The sequence below is a fragment of the Corapipo altera genome, unplaced genomic scaffold (genome assembly GCF_003945725.1).
Source record: "Corapipo altera isolate COAL_440 unplaced genomic scaffold, ASM394572v1 0, whole genome shotgun sequence".
Taxonomy (NCBI): domain Eukaryota; kingdom Metazoa; phylum Chordata; class Aves; order Passeriformes; family Pipridae; genus Corapipo; species Corapipo altera.
The window spans coordinates 70,720,355-70,736,902 of record NW_020884872.1 but is presented as its reverse complement, the minus strand read 5'-3'; the positions used below and the strand labels follow the sequence as shown (position 1 = coordinate 70,736,902).

The following is a 16,548-nucleotide window of genomic DNA, read 5'->3' as shown; positions in this document are numbered from 1 at the left end:
GACTACCCTGATAACCACAGAGAAACAAAGAATTGACTACAGCAAAGAGTCAAACTGGAGGCACTCAGATGTTGCACATAGAGAAAATGTGTGGAACTGGCATGAAGTCTTTAAGAAGGGGAAAACAGCTACCTTGATTGCTAAAGAAACCTTTTGATAATTCCTTTTTCATCTCTTCCCTTGGTTACAATAATCTCATCCTGTGACCACCCTAATTTCTCCTTTCATAGTAACCCAAAAGGCGTGCAGCCTTTTCAGGTTCTTCATCCATCTTCCTCCATTCTTCCACCACTTTGTCTCCTACATCTTTGTTGTTTCCACTGAGCTTTGAGATTGTTTCTACCATGCTTGCTGTGTGGGGATATGAAAGTGGGATAGACACTCTGTTTAGATTGCAAGGCACCATTAATGTGGAAGAGCCTCAGAGAGCTGTTCACAGCTGCTTGCAGTAGCAGAACTGCTCACAGCAGTCCATCAGAGCCAGACACTTGTGATGACGTGCTGCATTCAGTGAGCTCAGTGCTATTAACAGCTTTACAATATCGCAACAGATGTGGAAGGGTTCTGCTTGAACTGTGTCTCTCTGAATTTGCTCTGGGAGATTGAGAATGACCCTTGGGCTGCAAAGAGTGAAAAGTCATAGACTACCATGGATTTAAGAAAATAATCCTGGATACTTCAGAGCAGCTGTGTGTGCACAAATCATGCAGCTCTCAGCTTGGCCAGGAACCTGGGCTTAGAGAGCATCCTCTGCTTTACAAAGCAATCCAGCTGTGCTTGAAGAGCTATGGAAGAGCAGCAAAAATAGAGAAACTTAAGAAAAGCTGTGAAAAAGCTGAGTAAAGGGATTGTTCACTGATGTCCCCCTTCCCATAAGGACCAGGAGGAATAAGGCAAAGCAAGGTAGAACTTTCTTAATTGAACTAAAGAGCAAGAAGACAAAGAATACCAAGGAGAACCAACAAGTTTCACAGCAAAACTTTCTGTGCAGAGACAATTCCTTGGTTCATTTCTGGGCAAATTTTTCAAAAAGGGCTGTTTGCCAAAGACTTCAAACAAACCCAGCATTTCTGCTGCAAGGACCCATTATTAGCATCTTCCTCCAGGGAGGAATTTATTTGCTGTTCACTGGAAGTTGCTTTGACATTTCAGCCACTCCTCTTACACTGTCTCCAAAACACACGACACTTGAGAATGAGATCTCATCATTACACAGTTCCTTCTGCACCCTGTGAGCAGGTAGGAATTCACCCATAGCACAGCTATATGCCTTCTGGAAAATAACTGGTTCTTATCACCTCATTCATCATTCTCCCTTTGGAATAGACTGTGTCTTCCTGTGCCTGAAATGATTTCCCTTTCCTCCTTCAAATCCCTCCTTAAGTCACATTTTTCATGTGCTTTCCTATGATAGTCTACCCTAGGAAGCTGTTTGCTTCCATCTTTGCCTTGATCTTTAAGCACGTAGAGCTGGACAGCTAAATAGAGCAAATGCCTCAATGGGATCCAGCCTGTTCCCGTGCGCTGGAATGGTGCCATGAACACCTGTGGTATTTTCTAAATAATATAACAGCAGGAGAAAATGCAGTCCCAGATCTGATTCTTGGTTGCACGTAAAACCGTATTTATTCTGCGGTGTGTGAAAGGGCCCTAACATGAGAATAACTACAGTTCATAAACATTTTCATAAGCAGAAGACTGAAGGCAGCCATCAAGGAAAAGAGACCTATAACCTCAGCACCCTTAGAATTACAAAAAGCATTTCGGTGGCCTTAAAAATGACCGGCCTAGAGAAAGATAGGCTTTAAAATTTATAATCTCTTCAGATATTACTGCCACAAACTAAACTAGCCTGTAAAAATAGATGCTGTGACAGTGGTATGGCATTCTGCATCTTCATCTGAGCAGGTCCATAGCACAGGCTAGCCAATCACACCAAATCAGTCTCATGTATAACCCAGGGAAGTGAAGCTGATCTAGGACATCCTTGATTTGAAGGCTTTAATTGATGGGCAATCCTCCTTAGCCCCTGACAAGTTAATCTGATTGGCTTTCTCTCTCACATTAGACACTAACAGACGACAGGCCCACATGCCCTTCAGAATTGTGCATCTCCCCACGGCCCATAAAGGAATGCTTCACTTAGACTAGACACTTAACATTTAGATGGTTAATATCACTGGGATGAATCGCACCTTGCTGTCTGACTGAGATCTCTCTTAAACTTTGCTTCTGTAATCTGGATTCATTTGGCTCTTTAAATTTTTTATTCCAGAAAAGATTTGGTCATCTAGTGATCTAGGACCACATCTGTGAATAAACTCTAATGAGAGTAAATTGTTAAATTCTCATAGGAAAAACAACATGAAATTGTACAATTGCACAACATTAATCAAAGATGGCCTGGAACCCTGCCCCTGTGCTCCTTAGGTACCCCCAGATACTACAGACCATGTCTAAGAGAGCAGTTATAGTGAATCCCACTGATAGTGCCAAGTGATCCTCTCTTGGCATGTCACTTAATATGACTGCCTGCAGAAATAAATACATCTCTGCATCTCAGCAAATAAATACCAAGTATGAAAGTTATCTGCACATATGCAGATTTTCATATCAAAACAATATAAAAATACTGGCTTCCTCACTGTTACCTCGATAGCATCTTACAGTGCCTTTTCAACACATGCTCTCACACAGAAAGTTATCTGCTCCTAGGAATCATACCTTATTTTTGCCCTCTATTACAGCCATTCGCTCAGTGATGCTCTGGATCCTGTTTCCTATGTTGCTGCCAGCTTTCACGATGAAAGATCCTTCAGTATAAAAGCAAAAGCCATGCCTGAAGACAACAAAAATTGAAATTTTATTGATTCAGTGATAGAAATTCAACACATAAGACAAAACAATTGTTCTGAAAACAGTGATAAGTCAGGGAAACCTCAGGTGCTGTGATGACCAGGTAAGTATAGTTATTTTTCATTAAATCTTGAGGTTTGGAGCCTGATAATTGGATCCACTTCCCCAGACCCTCCTTGAATATTAGTTCTCTGGAATCAGTGTTCACATTTAACCCACTGTGGACCAGGAGGTCAGAATTTACAGTCAGAGCCTGAATATAGGGCTGTGCAAGACCAGTATCCTATTTCCAATGCTCCTGTTTTTGGACATCACCATGGTTCAATGTTGGCTTAAAATATGAGTTCATACACCTTTTAGCCTTTAAGTCAAGACCCATTCCATAATGTATTGGATACTGATTTATTATGTGCAGGTTCTTTTTGTTATAATGAGATATAATACTGCTAGTCATTTAGGAATATTTTCTTTAGTTCAGTTTACAAAATGGCAAAATATCAATACTGAGGCTCAATGATTACAAGACACAGTAAAAATGAGCATAATCTTGCAAATTAACAAAACAAAGTTAAACAAAAATAAATAGCAAGAGGATTTAAAAGATAATTTATCTAAGAAAAAAATCAAAGTTATCTTAATGAATGGAAGTCCCAGAGAAAAAATGTTTTTGTCTTATGCAACAAATCAGCTTGTAATCAAAACATTCAGGTGTGGTCATGGTAGAGCTAATTTGTTTCTCAAAGCCTAATTTGGTACACATGGAAATAAACACAATGGAATGCTTCTTAAATGTTGCTTGACCGTGTTCTTCTTTGAGAGTATCTAGTTTAGCTTTTCCTCCAAAATTAGGTTGTTGCTTGTTCAATTCCAGTTCCACTGTCAATTGTACCCTTCAGCTAGGTGAACCTCTTTCAGATTTCCTTTGATCTTGCATGGATTTGAAAGATAATGACTGTAGTATCTGTAATCAAACAGTTCTGATGTGCATAACAGTTGTTTGGAGAAATGAACTTTAATGCCCAGTGACTGGATAACAGAATGTGATGCAATCCTGACCAAAGAATGAGATTCATTTCCTTTCACCAACTGTGCACTTTGCTTAAACTTTGTGTTGTTTAGAATATCAATAGTATAATAACTTTACATGCTTGTTTTTAATTGTGCAGCTTTCTGTCAAACTGGCCAGTGTCTTAGCAGATATAACAGCTTAAAGAAATGATGGCATGGAATCTGACTTGGGCTGTAGTATGTGATTGTCTGCCCCAATTTCACAATATGCATTGAGAGGATCCAAAAAAAAAACCAGGAGAAGGCCATGGAGATTCATGTATGGAAAGAGGGCAGGGAGCAATAGCATGACAGGAAAGCCCTATTAACATTACTTTTTCCTTCAGACTCTGGTTTAAAAGCCAACTTCTAATACGTGACTCTTGAGGTCAGGGTGGATGAAAGATAGCTGCATTAATAAAGGCACTTGATGCATTCTAATGGGAAAATTTGGTTAAAAATTACTCAAAAAGGTAGATGTCATTTACTTTGCACATTTAATGCTCCAAGAAGTCTGTATCTGTAGCAAGACTAAAACACAGAAGACATGATAATTTAGCTAAGATGGTAACATTTCCATGCCATAGGAGATATCAGAACTCATTTTGTGATGCCAGTACTGTAGGTACAAAAACAGGCAGTATCAAAAACACATCCTTGTGACTGGATGCAATCTGTACAGGAAAATAGACATCCCAAAACCTCACTTGACTTATAAAAAGTACCTCCTAATTTTTTTTTCCTTTCCCCACAGAATTCATTTATGTTTATTTGTTACAATGCTGAAATTTTGTACTCTTTAACATAAAAGTCCTTACAGAGACACATATTTTGGTAAAGGACAGAAAGAAGCACATGCATATTCAGAAGCTGCTTGTGCATCTCAGAAAAGCATCTCTGATTTCCTTTCTTGCAACTCTGTAGCCTCCAGATTTAGTTGCTATTATTATACTCTTCCTCATAATTCCTTAAAAAGACTGTATATATTTGGGTTGCGATGTCTTAGGGATGAGGACACTGTTATGTCTTTGTTGATGCCTAGCACAGTGAAGTGCTGATTATTCATTAATATCATAATACAAACCACCATCATAACTACAATAACATCACAATAACAAGAAAAAGACATGTAAAATGCTAAATGAAATATTAGCCCCAGAGGCACATCTGTGAACTCTACTAACTTCACATACCATTCCACATCTAAACTTCTGACTATGATGTTAATGCAACTATAGTAGAAACTCAAATACACTTCATAGTTGTTGCCCATGGTTTTAATAAAAAAGGAGTCACCATCAAGCTGAGAGTACTATATCCAACAGCTGCCAGTACACATGAATACTGTTCTATACACCACTTTGGCTCCACAGATTGCTGGATCACCAAACGTTTACAGATCTGTTGCAGCACGGCTGCCAGGCAAAGCCTAGGGCAAGACTCAGACTCATCCTTTTGGATGCAGAACCAGATGCTTTCTCTCATAAGCTGCCAAATGCCTTCACTTTAACCTCAAAAGCTGCTCAGGTTAATACTCCAAGGCATCCTGCCTCTTGCTGCTGCCAGGGGTGCTATGTGAAAGACACTACCAGCAGCAGGGTAGAGATTGGGAAGGGACAAATGGGAGTAATTAAGTACTGCCTCTTAACCTGACCTCTTCTAACAACCGGCATTTTGTAACAGAAAGAGAAAAGGCTCTGCTGAACCTAGATGTAGTCATCAAACCAAATGTTTGTGTTAAGTACAGATGCTTGGAGAGAAAGAGAGAAAAATGAAAACACAAAAATCTATGCTGGCTGGAACCTAAACAGACAATCATCTTCTTGTTAACTCAATTGATGTTTCATTGCATGTGTCCTCAGATAACATCAGCTACATATTTTTCTGCTTTGTAAAGAAATTGCAAACTACTTCAAAATACCTACTCAGTAAAATAGCAAGGCTATCCCATTTTTAGCAAGAACTGACTGTGTTTCCAAGGAAATTCCACTGAATTTTAGATATCTGAATATTACTCCAGATATCTCCAGAGCGCACGAATTCCTGAAATGTTTTGCTTTGGGATGAGCGTCGTTGCTTTGCATCTTCAGGAAATCTTACAGCGGGGTTACCGCCAGGTTAATGAACAAGCACGTAGTGTGCAGAGGGTTTGATAAACAAGCTGATATTTGTCAGCACATTTCTAAGTATTTCTTTCACCTGTTTTCCTGCAGACTCTTTCATGTTCCTACTTTGTGGGTGCAACTCTGCGTGTGTAGAGATCCCATAAAAAAAAATGCTAAAGGGGATGTGTACAAACCTATGCTTATAAACATTATGCAACCTCAGAGCAAGGTAAACAGGCTCTGCTTTCTTAGTTGAGCAGAGCAATCGGGTTTTTCACACCCTAAGTAGTTTTTCCCATGTGCCTACATGCATGCTGGCATGCACATTTGCTGTTGTCCACCCGCATCCACCCCCGCCCGCACAGGCATGTGTCTGAGAAAACGGCTATTCCTTTGGAAAAACAGGAGCCGCTAACTGTCGGGTTTCAAGAGAAGCCCAGCACAGGGGGAAAGAGGGGTGAGAGCGTCTCTGCCTATGGTGCAGGGCTCCTTCTGCCGTCAGACCTGCTCATCTCATCAGGAATTTGCATGACTTTGGAAAGGCTGGGGGTGGTTTATGCAACCAGAAGTTAAGTCCAGCTTTATAAAGGGTTTGTGATGTGCGGAGCTGGCACCGGCAGGGGCCCTGGAGAAGTGGCCTGGGGGAGAGGAGCCAGCCTGCTTCTCAAGAATACATCAAGCCCTTGAGGAAGCAGAGTGTGCCATGTTTGAAGATGCAAAGATAATCACAGTGCTGGGAACCGTCTTGTGTAGCGGAGGAAGCCAAACAACAAGAGGAAAGCTGCATATGCTCCTGATTTCGCACAGGAAGCTAGCAGCACCTCCTGCCAAAGTGAGATAAGAAAACTCCCATGGCTTATCCTGGACAAGGCTATGGTGATCAACCTTCGCTTCACACTGTCCTCACTCTGCTCAGTGGCCCGCTCCCTTTCCTAATGAGTTTCAGAGCCCTCACGTCTATTAGTATACAGCACGCCAAGCACAATAGTGTGGTGTATTTATAACTATCAATGGGGAAAAGTTTCCAGGGTAAGAGTGTACTTCATGTCATCTTGATGTATGTCACCGAAATCTAACTACAAACCAGCTCCAAGCTAAAGTCCTGACGATTAAACTACTCGTCTCAGAAGAAAAGCTGTTCTGTTGTCACCCCAGTGATTTGTAGCAGAGCAGAGGAGCTAAGTGATTTGTGCAATTATTCACAGGACTAGCTTGACCCCAAGCATGACAGTCAGTTCTAAATGAAAGCGCCACATCCAGCCTGACCAGACACGTCTTCCCCATCCCAAAGACAGTACTGTAGTTTGCAGTTCAAACAGTACAATGAAAAATACCAGTGGAAGAGCCTCATTCCCCAGACCCGCTGGAAAAACACTCTTCTCTATCTCCTTGTCTTCCCAGCTCCTCCCTCCCAATTCCTCCTTTGTGATACCAGAGGCCATTGCAATTGTTACCTCCTGTAACATCCCATTCAACTCTCTAAGCATTCCTCTTGGTAAAGCCACTGGAAGCCTTGATCACACTCAATCACTGAGGCAGTGCTTGTCAATTGATAGTATTTGTCAGTTGCACCAGTACTAGGAAGCCAGGGGAAGCCATCCTGTCAGTAATACTGCCCATTTTTTAGAGTGATTAATGGCAGTCACAATACTTTTCTCAGCACCTTTCTTTTTTAAAGAGCAGCAATCTATTCCTAGCAGTATCGGGGCAATGCTACTACAAATCCCAGTTGGGCTGACTCACATCTTTCAAGAGGCAATGGTGACAACACTAACTTAAGACAGGAACTCTGGGAATTCCTGGAATTGTAAAGAATACATAGGAACTGTTTTTCATTTGGAAGTTATCAAAAAAATCTGAATGACATGGGCCTCGCCAGCTCTGTGCCTCAGCATCCAGCACTGTGCAATTGGTAGCATAGGGCTGGTGTAGCCACGCGTCCCTGGGAATATTGAGTCAATCTGAAGCAGGAAACAGAGAGGAAAAATAGTAGCAGGATCATGTACAGTTTGTGAAACGTGCTTTATAAGGGGGAAGGGGAGAACATCTGCTGGCCCCCTGCCAGCTTTGTCTGTGCCTATGAGTCTGTGATTCTCAGAAGCTTTGGTCCAAATGTTCCTGCTCTAGATCAAAACCAATAAGTTAGAGATTGAAACACTGGTCCCACTGCATTTGGTGGCAAAGCTGCAGCTGGGAGCTCATCCCAAGTACCTTTCCCAATATGGGGATTAGTGGGGCTAGGAGGAAGTCTACAAAGCATAGGAACTTGATATATTTTACACTGTATATTGTTTATTTGTTTATTTATATTTATGTAGAAACTTAGCAAGGAATGCCACATAAGAAATCCTAGTGAAAGTGGTGCATATTCCTCCCTTCCATGACTCCTTCTCCTCTCTGCTCACACTGCCACTGGTCTCTACTTCTTCCCATCATAGTATCAACATTTGCCTACCACGAGCAGATGGGATATCACCAGCACATCTCACTTCAGATACACTCATGACTCTCAGAGTGCAGCAACTCTCCATTGGCACTCCTCAACCTTTGTCTCCAGAGTAGGTGCAACTTGTGACCAAGGACACCGTGCTGAGAAACTATTCACTGACAGCCTATGGGGTGGCTGGAGGATTTCTAAGTGGCTTCCGTACATTAGGCTGGGATAGGGCCCTGGTGTACTGTTCACTTGCCAGAGGGAGGACTGAGGTTTTTTTCTGTTTTGTAAAATGATTTGTTTCCCCATTGAGGGGGATATCTGGAGAGTAAGTATGTTCTCTAGGGGAGATCCCTGATGTCACAAATGCCTCATCCTCCTGGTCGGCATCTTTGAAAACAGTAGGGTGTATGGCATATGTTGTGTATTTCCATGGTTCTATCAAAAAAGAAAGTATTTGATAGCTGCATACTGCCTTTCTTGCTATTATCTACATGCAACCAGATAATGAGATAGTGTTTCCTTTTCATCCTCATCCTTTCCAAACATTATGACTTGCCCTGAACTGTTCCAATATGCTTCCATGGAAACATGATTGATTTGAGCTATCTCAAAAGCAGCAGTAAGATCAGCAGCAGTATTACCTACCCCAACTTTCAACCATTCATCAGCGCATGCTCACATTTCCACAGGAAAAAAATCACTTCTATATCTGCACACCTGAGCACCTTGCAACATCAGCTACTCACAACAAAAAATGCAAATGATTGAGGCTGAAGGTCACAAAAAACTCCATTCTGTTTCCAATTTCTTTCCCAACACTTGAGACTCCTGGCCATTAGGGAACATAACGCCATTTGAAAGTAATTTTTCACGTGTCTGTACATCCTGAGGTTACCTGAAATTTTCTGACCTTGTCTTATCGGATAACTATATTTTGCTTCTTGATCTTGTTTCTTGTTTCTTCACGGACACAAATTACTATCATATTTCAGCCAAACCTCCCTTCCTTCCTTATTACCCACCTCTGTTCCCTCCTTTACTAGACTATAATCGCTCTCATGTCCCATGCAATCCCGAGACTCAGCCTCCACTTTCTCTGTCCAAAAGCAACAATCACGTCCTCCATAGAGGAGCTGGATTTTTGCTGGAACTATAGAATTATCACTCAAAGTATGAGATTTTCACAAACACCTAGAATTTCTTTGTGGGGAAAAATGTGTCTGATTTTAATAGGCTGTAGTACTGCAAGGAAGAGGGTCTTGTGATCTGGTTGAACAGTCAGAATCCTAAAGAGAAAGTCCATGAAACCTCTACCTACAGTGTCAACTCTATTTTTTTTATTTCAGATTTATGTTCCCTATATATAAAGTCCAAGATACCATTCAGACGCTTCTTGCATAGGTTCTTTTTCATGCACAACTCACTTTTGATAGCTCACTCAACTTCTAGACATAACCTTACATCTATAACCTTCCAAGATCTGTGTATCTGCAACATCTTCCTTCTCACAGTGTCAAAATCCCCTTCCTTTGCTGTGCTGAGTGGATCCTCTTGGTTGTAGAAAGGAGTAACAGCTTACTAACCTATTTACGTAGTTCTTAATACTCCCTGTCTTACTGACAAGCTGGAGGCACAACTCACACCCTTTCCATTTTCCAGTGATTAGCAAAGAGACGGAGGACCTATTGCTGCACAGAGGTTGTGTTTTTCAGGATGATTTGTTTTCAGCTTCACTCCAAGTAGGGGTCTGAGAGTAACTCTGGGCTGACTGGATTGAGGGACTGGAAGTGCAGGCAGAAAACAAGGAAGGGATGAGAAAGAATGGAGGGAAACATTTCTAAGGAGAGAGGGGAGTTGATTAGAGGGAAAACAGGAAGAGAAAATACTGACAGACATGGATGTAAGACCAAGGATCCATCTACCCCATATCCTGTCCCAACAATGACCATATGCAGATGGTTGGGGATGAGTAAGAGCAGGACTAACTTCAGATACTTCCTCCTAATACTCCCCCAGTCACCAATTATTATCAGCTCAGGAACTTCCCGCAATGGAGACTGTTTCTACACTTCAGTGGATTTCTCTTCCAAGACTTTGCACAAACTTTTCAAACCCCCAGAATCCTCTGGTGAGGAGTTTCACAGATATGCTATCCACTGCACAAAGAGCTATATCCTCTTTCTGTTCCAAATTGTGCTCTTCTTGTCTTCATTTAATGGTCCCTACTTTTTGAACTGGAAAAGACATACGCAATTGCTTCTCAGACATGTGTGTAGATCACAAATTTGTAGATCTCTATCTTGTAGCCCCCAAATCACCTCTTTTTTGGTCTGCAGAGACTTGACCTCCTTCCTCACTGGTCCCTCACACATTCCTCTCATTCCCTGAAATTCCTTTAACCCTTTTTGATGCCACTCCTTGTGTGCCTCCCAGTTTGCTGCATCCTTTGAAATGAAAGGATCAGAAATGCTCACGGTATAAAAGATCTCGGTAATTTATGGATTTGTGGAGTTATCATGGTGTTCTTTATTCCAGTCTTTATTTCTTTCCTGGTAATTCCTAACACTTGATTTGCTTTTTGAGCTGCTCATGATGGTGATCATTTTCACAAACACATCTATCACAACACTCAGATCCCTCTTTGTGGTAGTAATGACCAGCCAATAGCCTTTTTACATGTATCGTACATATGAAAGCAGATTTTTTTTTCCTGTGTATATCATGCACATTTATCTTAAGCGAATTTCACCCTGCCACTTTGTCACTTGGATACCCAGGTTCATACAGTTCTGCATTTCTTCGCAATCAGCCCCTCATCCTTACAAATCTGCATAACTTGGTATCATCATCAGACTCTGACACCTCCTTACCATCTTTTACGCGTTATTTCTGAACATGTTGACAAGTACAGACCCCAGCACCAGCTCCTGAGAAACTTCACTGGTCGCCTCCCTACTCTGCAAGAACTGGTTGTTCCCTCTTAACCTCTGTTTTCTATTTTTTAACAGAGTATTTTTTTCTGAGCACAAGCTTACCTCACATGACATATCTGTTCAAAGCCTTCTGCAAAGGCTTTTTGAAAGGCATACACATAAAAGGAAAAAGGATGCTAACTAAAGTTTGTATATTTTTGTAAAAGGTGTACTAGATCCAGTAATAGTACTCCATTCATAATCGCTCCTAAGCACACACAGAGTTTGACCTGGTGCCTTCCTTTGGCCCGGAGCCCCTGCTAGTGCAGGAGCAGGTTTCTGGCTACGGGCTGGGACGCCCCACTGGTTCGAACACCGCCAGCGTGCGGGGCCTCGCTCACATCGTGCAGTCCCCACATACAGCCTGTCACACATTGTATATTCTATGGGCTGGGCCACGGGGAGTAAAAGATCAATCAGTAACGTCCCACGATCTGTGTGGCCCTTATGTGTTTTTCCCTAAGACTGCACATAGTCAAGCCAAGAGACCATCCTGTGAAGGCAACAAGAGGGAAAAAAAAGAAACTATGAGAAAAAAAAAAAGGGGAGAGCAAGTAAAAAAACCATAGGTGAGTGAGAATAAAAGTCTGATGCTAAGCAGAGCATCCCTGACCACCTGGATCTTGCTGTAGTTCTTGTGTTTTAAGTTTGAACGATGATACTTCTTGGTTTAGTTTATTTTTTTAAATTTGGTTTGAAGTGATTTGAAAACTAGAAATTTCAAAATTTGAAAGCTTAAGGTTCTGGTTCAACTAAGACCCATAAGGAAGTTATTTCTAGTTTGCAGAATAAATTCATCAGCATCTTACACTGAGGACAGACTGGGGCAAACTGTACTTGGTGTAAAGTATGTATTTGTCAAGCTTATGTAACCATATGTATGCGCCAGGTCTGATTCATATGGCATTTTGCAAACAAAATAGTAAAAAATATTTTAAAATTCTATAATACTGACTGAAGACAAGGATACAGTCCCACTAGGTGTTTTCAGAGGAAAGAATGTGTTTGCAAGCAAGCATTGAATTTTGGGTCCCAGTGGAAGTGCAGAATGAGATACTTCAACATATTGCGTGTTCAGGCTGAAGCAGATCAGATGCTATTTCACTCCTCTCTTTCTTTTGGTTTCAAATTCCCTGCAAGTCCATGCTGCTACAATGTACAGTCATGGCAGTTCATCTGCATTTTTTGAGAGATACGTAAAAAAATCACAGAGTTTGATTTTTTTTTTACACTAATCTATTTCCCCAACTGCAGCAAAATAAGGGAATAGCTAGTGTAATTTTTTGGTGTACCCATAAGTACCTTTACATTACTAGATTGCTGTAAGAAGATTTCTTATAGCACAGGGTGGAAGCTAAAAAGACCATCAGCCGGATCCTCAGACAGTGTGAATTTAGAGCTGAGGATCTAGCCACATGTCAAATGAAACAAAGGCATTTTAGAACTACCTGTTTATTAATGGCATCTGACCTACTTTTACCAGCTCTAAGGACTCAGGTTTCCCTTTCCTGAAAATAGAAGATGGCACAGGGAACAAAACCAGTTGCTGTGGACAAACTAATGGGCATCAATGTTTGCAGACATCCAACAATTAAATTTGGGTGGTTCAGTACATTTCTAATTAAGTACAATTAACATTTGTTCTTTACTTGTTCATTTTACATACCTCACTGATGTTCCAAATCTGGTTTCCCCTGATCATCTCTCCAAGTACATCCTAATGATTCTGCCTTTCAATCCCTTATTAATACACTGACATAAACAATGCAGAAATGCAATTAGACTGCTATGCACACATGGCCTGCCTCCTCTTTCACTGAAGTCAGTGGGAGTCTGCCCGTGCAATGTCATTATGCTAGTTTCAGTCTTTCTGTATGTCTGCAGAAGTTTCAAGGAAAACCTCTATTTTTTTCCTCCCAGAAATGCTCCTCTTCCTCCCTCTGCAGTGCTGGAGAGCTATTTCTGTTGAAATTTAATAGAAAACTATTTTTATAGAAAGTCATTCACATGACCCTGCCTTTATACTGCATACAAGTCTCTAAGGGAGGTGATATTCCCTTCTTATCACTCTGTGTCATATCCGTAGTGATTTCAGTGAGGACCCTCACACATCAGAGCGCTGCAAATGTTTTGGTTTCCTGAAATTAGCTCTTTGGCAGCAGCACCAGCTTCAGCATTGCTGCACAGCCCTGGTCTCTGCTGCCTGCTTCTGTCCTCAACTTCATGTATTCAGCCCTCCATTTCCAATCCCAGCATTAGGTGATTTTACCACCAAGAAGAGTTCATATCCTGACACTATAGTCAGGAAGGTAGAGAATTATGTACTAGTTTTACTATGACTTTGTTTTTGTAGGCAACTTCACAGTACACTTATGTTTCTCTCTCCCTCAAGCACATACACACACAGAAAATAACCCAAAAGCCAAAAAATCACAGACTGATGTGATGGCAGGGTTGTAAAATAATAATCTCGTATTCAGTTTAAAGCTAAGCAAAACTGATAGCTCAAGGAGAGAGGGTTGCAGCAAGGTGATAGGAGAGTTGGAACATCTACAGTAAAATTTCAGTGTGGCGTCTGTTTGCAGTTTCTGAGGGGCAGATCAGTTAAACCTTGGGCAGAGCTCAAAGGTATCTCTTGAACTGCCCACACAGAAATGTCCAGAGAGAGAAACTTGCCCCAAATGACACTGCATAACTGCTGAGCAATAGCAGTATCCCACATCCCTTTCTTGGCAATCTCTGCCAGGCCAGTTTAAGATAAACACAAATCTGCTGAAGAGATTCAGGTCAAGAACCATTAACATCAAGCACGTTCCTGGCATGCAGACACTTGTTCTGCAGCCTCAGAACTGACCTGTTTTAGGTGGATCCCAGCCTGCCTCGCTCTGGAGACCCTCAGCAAGTCCTGCAACTGTCTGCCCCTGCACACCTCTGCTGACAACCCAACCTGAGCCAAAACCAGGACAGAAAGAACAGCTCCAGAGTGGTAGAGAAAAGGCCAGTGAGGCTGGTGGACACTGCAGGACAAGTGTCCCACCAGCTGTCCTCTGCTATATCCACTGAGCAACTGCGGACTTCTCGGTTTGGGAATGTATGTGTCTGCTACAGACCAGCAGAGTAAACTGCAGTAAGGTAGCCCTGGAGAAGAAGATTCTCAATCATTTAAGAAATGCTAATTTTATTTTTTTCCCTACTTGCTTTTATTTCTCATTGCATCTTCTACTGTCTTTTGCCTGTCATCTCTAAATTTAATAGCTCTACATAAGCTTTAGAAAGCCCCAGAACATTACAATTTGCCCCTGATGGTTTTTCTTGACTCACCTGTGTTTCCTTGCTGGGGTGACCATCAGAAGACAATCTTATCACCTATCTAGCTTGTTAGCTAGCTAGCTAACAGAAAGTTGTTTAATGGCAATGGAGTTGGTTCAAATAAAGTAATTGTAACAGAAAATAAAGAACAGGGAATTTTAATGATGTTGGTCTTTCCATGTTTCAAAAATTCACATTTGTTGAGCAATTTTACAACTTTTTTTTTTTTAATTTTTAATTTGTTATGAGGAAACTATGGAAATTATTTTGTTCGGCTGGTCTCTTGTTACTGGCCAGACTGAAGTAGAAAGAAAAGTTATGCAAATTGACTGCATCAATCACAAAGCATTAAACTACATCTGCTTTTAAAAACAGTGGAATTAATTGAGGTATTTTTAGATCACTGAAACAGAAATACTGGTTTGAAAATAAATTGAAAAAAGCAGCCATATAACCTAATGGTTGCCATTAAGGAGGTTGTAGGCAACAGTCCTTCAAAAATAAAAGCATCTAACATGCACTATGCATCATCCTCCAGCTTGCAGTGACACTAGTCAAGTGATGAGAAGTTAAACACATATACAAATCCTGGAGCAAACAGATCTGTGCATGATCTGCACAATCTTTGCAGCAACAGCATCTTTTCACTTGGAGTAGATGCTCTGTCCTGTGACACACAACTCAGAAATTTGCTGAGAATCCCTACTGCCATACACCGTGAATGCCATACACCTGTGGAGGTTTATTGACTTAAGGTACAAGGTGCATCTGTGCATGGAAATAAGCACTACTTGAGCACAAGCAGAGCAACATTTTAATATTGGAAACCTAACATTGGGCAGGTAAATACAAGAAAAATGCTGTAAGGGCAGAACAAGATAAGTTTTTTATCTGCACAAGGTATATGCACCTTAAATCTGTTATTTAGGCAAACTTTCCCTCGCACAAAGAGGAAAGTGTAATGAAATAAGTAGGATTAAAGGGTTTTCCAGTTCTTGAAGGAGAACACCCAAACCGGCACAGACATCAGCCCGAGCAAGGTGTGCCAGCTGCTGAGGTACTCCACTTTGCTCCCCACCTGGAGCAGGAAACAAAATGTAATTACTTGGGTATTTATGCCTTTCTGTGATAGTTAATTGTCACCATATTATTCAGAGGGAGTCATTCCACTCCTTTTAGGCAAAGCTTTATAAATGATGTTCTCCAGACTACTTTTTCAGTGAGTACTTTAAGGAGAAGGAAGGGAAGAGGGTTAGAGAGAATATCACAGAACAATTATGAAGCAATTTGAAATCAAATCTGGAAACAACCTTGTAACAGATCCAGTAGCTGATTCAAATTGTTACATTTCTCCTTGGATCACCTGCTCAAACACACTCCTAATTAACATTTAATGGAGTCTACAGTTTAGCACATAATTGAACACCTGCTTGTAGTTATTAATTTCTCTTTCTGATGACACACTCTCCTGTGCTGTAGTGCAGATCCGTGTTTGTTGACAGAAGGAAATATCTGACAATGGATGAGCACCACCCCAGCTCCCAAGAAAGAAACAACTGTTTCTTCAGTGCTGCACTGAGATTTCAATCCAGAGTATGCATAGTTGTATAAACTCTTGAAAGAAACTAAAAGACTGAAAATTTTCATATAGGTCTTTCTCAATGTTTCTCTAGTTAGAAGATGTGACTTCTTTTCTGTTACACCTATTTGCAAAATAAATTAATACTCAGAATTTTGTGACTTGCCCTTCAAGGGTAACATACCAGATAGAGGAAATGCAGCCCTCACCTGCCCTCGAAATGGAGAATTTCAGGTTATATCT

General features: G+C 41.1%; 1 protein-coding gene across 1 annotated transcript in view; it reads right to left on the bottom strand.

The window, feature by feature from the left end:
- FLT1 (fms related tyrosine kinase 1) overlaps positions 1 to 16,548 on the bottom strand; it is a 111,334-nt gene that overhangs the window by 54,796 nt on the left and 39,990 nt on the right. Inside the window, exon 11 of the mRNA XM_027651768.1 lies at positions 2,725 to 2,839. Coding sequence (XP_027507569.1) covers positions 2,725 to 2,839 — 115 coding nt within the window. The remainder of the gene's footprint in view (positions 1 to 2,724; positions 2,840 to 16,548) is intronic.